This window comes from Lampris incognitus, chromosome 2 (assembly GCF_029633865.1).
Source record: "Lampris incognitus isolate fLamInc1 chromosome 2, fLamInc1.hap2, whole genome shotgun sequence".
Taxonomy (NCBI): domain Eukaryota; kingdom Metazoa; phylum Chordata; class Actinopteri; order Lampriformes; family Lampridae; genus Lampris; species Lampris incognitus.
In genome coordinates this window covers 110733322-110742811 of record NC_079212.1, presented here as the reverse complement: position 1 = coordinate 110742811, position 9490 = coordinate 110733322, and the positions used below count along the sequence as shown (strand labels likewise).

The window sequence follows — 9490 nt, the reverse complement described above, 5'->3', positions numbered from 1 at the left end:
TGATTTTTTTTTCTCTGCTTTTATTTAAAACATCCGTACAAAAGGAGAAAAAATAATAAAGACATATCTGCTTTAAATACACAATGCTTGGAAAACAGAAATATGACTAACAAAAATAAAAAATGTTAATGATAGAGACTCATCAGAACAAGTGCTGAACATGCTGAAAAGTAACAGTTTGTAGAAAATACAACCCCAATTTTTTTTTTTGTTGCTCTGGAGCCCTTTTTTTTGTCTTATTGACTTCAGAATCAAACAGTTTGTGTCTGTCTTCCTAGACATATACTCTGCAATGTACCACTACACGAAACGATGCCAAAAATGCTCTTAAGAAAAAAAGGGATAAAACAAACAAAGATAACAAAATAAACATGAGTAGTAGTGAGTAATATGAAGAGATGATCTCCTGTTCCCTTGTGTTTTAACTGGGTTGGTTTAGCAACCAGTGCAGGCAGCAAAAGAGCAGATCTCACAGACGTCAATGGGAATCATTGCTAATGTAAACATAGAAGAGAGACAAATTGGAAAGTTAGATCACAACTCCGAAATTACCATCAGCTCAGATGTGTTTCTTTAAAATGTACACAAATGCACCATCATCAAACATTCGTATAGTGGTCTCTGCTTCTCTGATCACACGGGGAAATAGAGATCACTCTACGAATGTATATGTACTATATGTATGAGATATATACTATATGTATCATCACCGTACATATGTTTCCAAAACTTTAATATTGCACATTTCCTATTTAATGGAGGTCTTACCTAGTTTTGAGAGGGAAAGTGCAGCTCCTGGCTGCTGACAGAGGGGAAGGAACACCTGTGGAAGGAGGGGGTTGACACAGACAGACATGGCACTGGTCCTGTGCCGCGGATTCAGTTTCTCCATCCTCCTGCTGCTACCTGTCAGCTCTTGGAGCTTCTTCACAGCCTCCAGTGAGAATGAGAACTCCTCCTCCTAAAGAGTAGAGGAGAGGAGCGACATCAGAGCTCTACAATAAGAGGGTCTGATGATGGAGCTGGGGCTCATATGTAGTGGTGGGGCATCTAGTAACATCACCGCCATATCATCGGTGTCACTTCAAACCAAAGTTGATCCCTTTTTTATGATGATGAATGAACATGGTCTTTCGTCCATGTTTGGAAATAATCTCACGTTCTTGTAAAATAGTGTCTGTTCAGCATTAAACAAAGTGCATAGTGCTGTTGTGCTACAAGAACTCAGTTAATGCTTTCAAACTGCAGAAAAAATATCATTAAGCCGACCATTCACTTTCATGTAAAAACATCAAGTGTAAGAGATGAACTTACCTGGACCTGCACGGCTTCTGTGGCCAAGTTTAGAGCCAGGATTGCAAGAACAATGGAGCAAAGCGTGATCTTCATGTTGACTGTTGACAGTATTTCCTCTCGTCCGTTTCTTTTTTTTTCTTCTTCTTCTTTTTTGCTCTTGCTGTGGATCTGCTCAGCAGGTGCTCAGCTCAGGTTCTGCAGCTCAGTATGTTTCCAATCTTCCTTTTAAACAGTTCTCCCTCACAGACCAATGGTCATGTGACCAGAGCTTCTACACATTGCAGAAAAGTTTTTTTCTTCTTCCTCACAGGTTAATGAGTTGTGGTGGGGTTTTACGAGGTTGTAAAGCGAAATTCATAAATACTGCTCTGACCTTAACACTAATCTGATTTGTTTATGGCTCTCTGGTTGTCCCTTCCTCGCTCTCAGACGATCACACCTCTCATAGAGAGATGGGTTAAACAGTAACCTTGTGGCTTAGTCACAGTGGGTACCACAGCACGTCACCGTAAGTAAATGACCTAACTCCCACTTATGCCTATTGATAAACATTGTTTTCTACACGGAAGTACCTGCCATATTAGGTAAACTAGATATTAAAACATTTAAAGAAAGATTGGTATCGTAATGTCAAAAATATTAAGTGATCATCATTTTAAAATAGTGATTTCTTCATAGGCCAAATGTTGAGGTGGCAATCCAAATTATAGTTCCTTTACAAAAGATACCAAGTTGACTAGGCAGGAGCATAATTTGCTTTTCCAGTTACTTGAATAATGGCCGGATGTTGGTTTGACCCACATTGCTAGACAGACTTTTTTTTTTAATACTTTTAAGATAATTTTTTCTTTGTTCAGTAATTGTGTCTATGCAACAAAAATGATTTCCTAGATTTTATATTGTTCCTTTCTTATTCAGCTACATTTAAGAGGTCTGTAATTTACCTGGTTAGCCATATATCCCTCAGTATGTTGACATATTCCCGTTTGATGTTTTATTAATTCAAGTTCAAATTTTTTTGTACTTTATTTTATTTGGAAATTTACATAAAGAACACACACACACATAAACATGGCGTTTGAGTATCTAAATTACAGGGAATATGGCTTAACTTTGGCACATTTCTTCTTTGACAGATTTCCACATAAGCAAGGGTACTAAGCATGAGGTGTTAGTATTTTGCTTGAGACCACGTTGACAGTGACAGACATCAGATGTTACAAGGACAGTACATTCCTGTTATCTACTGCAATGATACAACCTCTCTGCCTGCCATGAAGAGCAATTTGCCACCGCCAAACCAACTGATGTGTCATTCATGGATGGGTGTGATGGCGGCGCATAGTTGTGGTATGGTAGTGTCATGTATGGTTTTAAGTGAGATCGTTAAACTCATCTAGCAGACGGGATGACACATTGCATCATTCAAATACTAAAAAAATGAAAATAGAATAACACGCTCGACTCATGACAAGACTTTGAAGACTGGGTGCTGGATGCTGACTATAGTAAAAAATTGAAAGAAAAGACTAGGACAGCGCTCCAATTTAACTTTTCATGTTGGCACACAGATGTTTCGGGCAAGACACCGTTCTTCAGCGCGTATTCTGGCACAGTTCGTTCAAATACTACAGCCACTGTAAATCCAATGTAAAAAGGTGATTATTTGAATTATTCATATATATATGGTGGCACATTGGTTAGCGCAGTCGCCTCACAGCAAGAAGGTCCTGGGTTCGAGCCCCGGGGTAGTCCAACCTTGGGGGTTGTCCCGGGACGTCCTCTGTGTGGAGTGTGGATGTTCTCCCTGTGTCTGCGTGGGTTTCCTCCAGGGGCTCCGGTTTCCTCTCACAGTCCAAAGACATGTAGGTCAGGTAAATTGGCTGTACTAAATTGTCCCTAGGTGTGAATGTGTGTGTTTGTGTCGGCCCTGTGATGGCCTGGCGGCCTGTCCAGGGTGTCTCCCTGCGTGCCACCCAATGACTGCTGGGATAGGTTCCAGCATTCCTGTGACCCTGAGTCGGATAAGTGGTTTGGATAATGGATCGATTAATTATTCCAATAGTTAATTTGTTGCTGCATTTATTGCTGCATTTCACATAGTATTAATACATAATAAAACACAATACTTAATATTCATTCATTCATCTTCAGCTGCTTCTCCGGGGTTGGGTTGCGGTGGCAGCAAGCTAAGCAGGGCACTCCAGATGTCCCTCTCCCCAGCAAAACTCTCTAGTTCCTCCTGGAGGATCCCAAGGTGTTCCCAGGCCAGACTGGACATGTAGTTTCTCCAGCGAATTCTGGGTCTACCCCGGGGTTTCTTCCCAATTGGCCATCTCTGGGAAAACCTCGAAAGGAAGGCGCCCAGGAGGCATCCTAATCAGATAATTCTCACAAATCCTCATGCTATCTTTATTCCTGGAAGCAGCGGTACGGGAGGCAATTTCTACCATAATTATTTATTAATCAGTTGTTTTTGTGTCTGAATTATACAGGAAGTCAGGAGGGAGTGGCAGTCTTGGTTCAGAACCCTCTTGCTTTTATGACATTGAGATTGAGTTGTGCTGACCTTTGCATCAGAGCAGTAAGTCTTCACTTGGCAAGGCAGAAATGTGTGAGCAGTGACAATTAGTGTCCAATGGGAGAGTGAAAAAAATCAATATTAGTTGAACTATAAAGTGTCAGTAATTATTTACCTAAATTATAATTTAACTAAGTCAAAATATTGAATATTCAGTTTGAAGCCAGGTTATGTAATTATATTTTCTGACACCATGAAACTCCTGGATACATTTTAAATGGCCCATTCATTGTATCAGAATTAGAATCAAACACTTTCATTGCCATTCGCATTACATGCAAATTATTTAGCATTGTTGGTGCGATTAAGAATGCACAAAAAGTACAGTCTTGAGTAAAATAGAATAAAATAGATTGTGTGATATAGGGCTGGGTTTCTCCTGAAGTCCAACAGCCTCTCTACTGTCTTCAGGGAGTTTAGCTCCAGGTTGTTCTGGCTGCACCAGGAAGTCAGGTGGTCCATTTCCCATCTGTAAACCTTTTATACATATCGGGATAAAAAGAAACAAAGTGAACAGTCATGTTGGCTCTCACTGCACACAATACCCTCTGTTCACTTCATTCATTACTGATGTGAAGTGCTAGAGAACAAAAATCCCTGACAATACACATTAAAGAGCCATGTTCTACCCACTCACAATCAGCCCATCTTGAATTAGAGAGGCTTTCACTGATTCGTGAACCCAGCTAGTGTAATGGAAACCTTAATGGCATGCAGTCTTACACTACCTCTGTAGAAGCTGTTTGCATCACACAATCGAAAGGAAACATATCATATATCAGAGTGTTTACCATGTGGTAAATACATGAAATAAAACAAATTCTCTGCCAAGCCAATAATGTAGACATAGTGTGAAAGTCATGGGAAAGGCCAAAGGTTTGACAAGTATGACTTTATCAAATTAGATTAGAGTCAAGTAAATCATCAGCATAACTGGTGTCAGCATAGAGTGGTATAACTTTTACATATAATTTTAAACCTTTAGACAACACTCTTACCCAGAGCAACTCACACTCCAGATGAGTGGGGGCAACTTAGTTTGTTGCACAAGGACACTTCAGCAGGATGCTGTTTGTAAGACTGAACCTGAAACATACTTGTTACAGAGAGAAAAAGAGTCCTCTGTCACCCTCATTTATACAGTAGAGTACAACAGTTTCTGTCAAACAAAAGTCAATTTACAACATTTTATTTCTTCGGTGCTTTTTGCAGGATGTTCCATAGTGAGAAAAAGTATCAGGATGGATTGCAGAGCACAGAATGGCAGAATTCAGCCAGAGGTGTTTTGGTCATTTAGCCAATGTACAGCAATTTTCACTTAAGGGACTAACTGAAGTCCCTTAGATACAAACAGTGCTTACTTAGTCACTGTCATATATATGTTAAAGCCTTTCCTTAATTAGGGCTGATAAATTGCTCATATGTAAACTATTTGAGAAAAAATACTATACTGAACAATATATGCCATTTTTGGCAAAAAAAAAAAAATCATTATATCTAATATAAGGATAATGCATTCTGAACAGTAACTGTTCAGTCGACCAAGAATCAAAGAAACCCGTTTTCCACTGAAATTACCCCAATTAGTTTCCAATTTTGTGTTGTTGATTAATTCTTTTGAATAGATTCAAATACAAAGGATGTACTGTTTTGAACTGAAGTAAGTTGGCTGCTACAGTAGCCTGTATACATGAAAATGAGAGGCAAATCAACACAATAAAATAGAACAAAAACACAATGTTGGGCAGTGCTACCCATCTTGTGCTGTTAGTTGCTGAATCATTGCTAACAGCGCTGCATAGAAGCTCCTGATGGCTTAAGGGTATTTTCATTTAACAAAAAAAAAAATTGGGAGAATATCATGTGCAGATGTTTGCTCAGCCAATTTAGCAATGCAACTAGCAAACCCCTGGTATCAGGTCACATTATTCATTACCCTTCCACTATCTTATTCAGACTCCTCTTTGTGGAGTATTTTTAAAATAAATCTAGCAGGGGAATCTGAATCTGGTATCGTCCAGCTCGATTTTCATGCTGGTGCAGAGCCGGTGGAGGTGCAAATCTGGGCAGATTGGCAATTTCCTTGAGCGCAAGGTGAATTTTTCATGCCTGCGTCGGTTGGGTAATTTTGTGGCTTCAAAAGGAACTCCCCAGTGTCTGCATAGTTTCACAAAAATTGAGTCCTATGTATGAGTTTACGGTAGCCTACCCCTTTGACTGAACGTTGAATTTATGATTTTAGTGGACTTAAGCGAAGTTTACACCAACGCAGATGGATTTTATGGCTCAGAATGATTCTCATCTCCAAGGGAACAATACTTTTGCCTTGAAAATCAAATTGAAATAAAAAAAAAACAATACAATCAAATGAAAGAGAGGACAGTTCAAATTTGATATCAAACCCATTAAAAATTACATCTTGGCTTTTGTTTTGGAGCCATACAATTCATACAAAGACAAGGCAGGCTCTCAAATGTTCTCTGGCTCATAACAACACTGACGTTAAGATTAAGAGAAATAGGGGGTGTCCAGCTGGTGTCGCGGTCTATTCCACTGCCCACCAACACAGTGATCACCAGTTCAAATCCCTGTGTTACCTCCCGTTTGGTCGGGTGTCCCTACAGACACAATTTGCTGTGTCTGTGGGTGGGAAGCCAGATGTGGGTATACTGTATGTCCTAATCGCTGCGTTAGTACCTCCTCTGGTTGGCTTGCCTTGTCTTTTTGGATCCCTGAATTCAGTCATAACATTCTGCTTTGAACCCAGAGTGCATTGCATCATGTCATCATTTCTTCATTTAGTTTGGGTGTCGGTGAAATTGTTTTTAAAGCAGAAATGGTCTTCATCATAGCTCGACTGGAAGTGGACAGAAGGGCCAAAACTTTGGGGGAACTTCTCAGGCTAGTTTGTTGTGCAAGAGACAACACGCAGGGTCTCCATCTGTTAAAAAGTTCAGAAAGTCCAAATCGAATGGTGTATTTGTGAAAGCCACCAGAAGGTCCCCAAACAGAATAGATTGAGGATCTACATTTGCCCATCACTGCCACAAGACAAAGCACTGTATATTGTTCCCACAAGTTTCTTCCAAATAAATGAGCAAAATCCATAGGTAAATATATTTTCTTCTGGTTTTTTTTTGCCAAACTATAGTGGACAGCCATTCATCTGTATTATTCTTATAACGAAATTACTGTGTGTGTTAAATTTATAATGAATTCAATAATCTCACTAATAAATGGTTAAGTCACTTCTCACTTCGGTGCTTTATTATTCATCATTTGACAGATCAGGGGTAGTTGCATTATTACGACCATAAACTGAGATATGGTTTATATGCCATAAATGGTTCACATCCAACTGACATAGCTTACACTCCAGGAATGGTGTCAGTTTAATCCTTACAATAAATCATCATACAATTTCATTTTGCACAGGGGATGGATATCATCCACTACCAGTTATTGTCATATCTGCTTCCATGATCCCCATCATATTTCATATCAAGTGTAACCCATCAGTAATGCAAGAGCATTTTAAAAGTTGAATAGTAGTTGTAGAAATATCAGATGTACCATCCCTGATTTACATCTAATTCTATAAAACTTTGTTTAGCTACACAGCAAGAGGTTGTTATTATTGTAAAAATATTTTAATGGATAGAAAATCACATGTGTGTGGTGGACACGTATTGGGGACAGAATTCAACCCAGGAACTAAGGGTTAAGTCATGGTTGCCCTGGCAGGTTAACGCAGGGTTAAGTTATGGTTGTCCAGCCAGTATTCTGATTATTCTTGCCACCTCCGCTCAGTCGAGCGGTGGGTTTTGTTTGTCTCGCTGATTTACCGTGATTAAAGAAAGTTGCCTACACGGCTAAAGTGTGAACCTACGGTCTTCTCCGTTCCTTCGGCTCTACACTGGTGACCCCGACGTCGGTTTTCGGATAAGTTTTCTGAAACCACACACATTATGGCTACGAACGCCGTTGCAATTAAACTGCCGGAGTTTTGGGAGTCTTCCGCGGCTACGTGGTTCGCGCAGGCTGAGGCACAGTTCGCGCTCAGAGACATAACAGCAGACGAGACCAGGTACTACTACGTAGTGGCAGCGCTGGGGTGCGCTACGGCTTCCAGGATAAGCGGTTTCATAACCAACCCACCGGCCGATGGTAAATACGCCGCACTTAAACATCTCCTCCTTGAAACTTTTGAACTGTCAGCAACGGAGAGAGCACGTCGCCTCTTCGCAATTCAGGGCTTGGGAGATGGCAAACCATCGGAGCTAATGAGCAGGATGTTAAACCTACTGGGTCAAGAAAAGCCATGTTTCCTGTTTATGGAGCTGTTTCTGCGCAACATGCCGCCCCACGTCCAGACTGCGCTCGCTAACTCCACCATCACTGATCCCCGTGAGCTGGCAAAGGAGGCTGACCGATTCTTCGTCGCTACACAACGTTCCTCCCATGCCGGGGTGCTGGCTCCTACCTTCACTGGCCCCCCGCCGACATCGCGGGCGTGGCCCGACGGTGGCGCCACAGCATCAGACCGCTACAAGCCCTCTGGACTCTGTATGTACCACGCTCGATTTGGTGCGAAAGCTAAACGGTGCCGTTCCCCCTGCAACTACAGGCCGACGGGAAACGAGAGGGCCAACACTCAGTAGTGGCCATGAGTGTTGGCGATACGAGCAGGCTACTCTTCATCCTCGACACCATCTCCGGTCGGCGATTTCTTTGTGACACGGGCGCACAGAGAAGCGTGCTCCCTGCTACTGACGTCGACATCATGGGCGGGGAGCGGGGCCCCCAGTTGGCGACGGCTGACGGCAGCCCTATCCACACCTACGGCGTGCGGTCTGTAGAACTGTGTTTTGGTGGACAACGTTTCACGTGGGAGTTCGTCATGGCCAATGTAACGCTTCCCCTCCTCGGAGCTGATTTTTTGTGCGCTTACGGTTTGCTAGTGGACATTCAGAACAGCCGTCTGGTCGATGCCTTAACCTTCTCCTCCTTCGCATGTACGCGGAGGGAAGCGGCCTATGCAGGTCTAGCCAACTCTCTCTCAGAGGCAGACAAGTTCACCCGCCTCCTCGCTGAGTTCCCTGACCTCACCCAGCCTACCTTCTCTGCACCCACCGCTAAGCATGGGGTGGAGCATCACATTGCTACGAAGGGGCCCCCGGTCTACGCCAGAGCCAGGCGTCTCGACCCCGCCAAACTCGCCATTGCCAAGTCTGAGTTCGAGCACCTGGAACGCATGGGGATCATCCGCCGCTCTGACAGCCCGTGGGCGTCCCCACTCCACATCGTCGCTAAGCCTGATGGAGGTTGGCGCCCATGCGGGGACTACCGCCGACTAAATGACGCCACCACGCCTGACCGCTATCCTGTCCCGCATATCCAGGACTTTTCTGCAAACCTGTCTGGCAAATGCGTCTTCTCAAAAGTCGACCTGGTCCGTGGTTATCATCAAGTTCCCGTGCACCCCTCAGACGTCCCCAAGACAGCGGTGACAACCCCATTCGGCCTATTTGAATTCCTACGAATGCCATTTGGACTCAAAAACGCGGCCCAGTCCTTTCAGCGGCTGATGGATTCAGTGCTCCGTGGCCTTCC

At 42.8% G+C, this 9490-nt stretch overlaps 1 protein-coding gene across 1 annotated transcript; it reads right to left on the bottom strand.

The window, feature by feature from the left end:
- On the bottom strand, positions 1-1478 carry si:ch211-220m17.5 (guanylin family protein). Its single transcript, XM_056275058.1, has 3 exons — positions 1315-1478; positions 769-961; positions 1-494 (listed from the first exon to the last, which is right to left on the bottom strand). The coding sequence occupies exons 1-3, from the start codon at positions 1387-1389 to the stop codon at positions 436-438; spliced, it is 327 nt and encodes a 108-aa protein (XP_056131033.1). The 5' UTR covers positions 1390-1478; the 3' UTR covers positions 1-435.
- Positions 1479-9490: the final 8012 nt, after the last annotated feature.

Bases quoted from the DNA above. Each gene is read 5' to 3' on its own strand.
- si:ch211-220m17.5 (XM_056275058.1), bottom strand. From the start codon at position 1,389: ATGAAGATCACGCTTTGCTCCATTGTTCTTGCAATCCTGGCTCTAAAC. The intron at 962-1,314 runs GTAAGTTCATCT...TCTACTCTTTAG, and splicing joins CAGAAGCCGTGCAGGTCCAG to GAGGAGGAGTTCTCATTCTC. The intron at 495-768 runs GTAAGACCTCCA...TGTTTACATTAG, and splicing joins ACTTTCCCTCTCAAAACTAG to CAATGATTCCCATTGACGTC.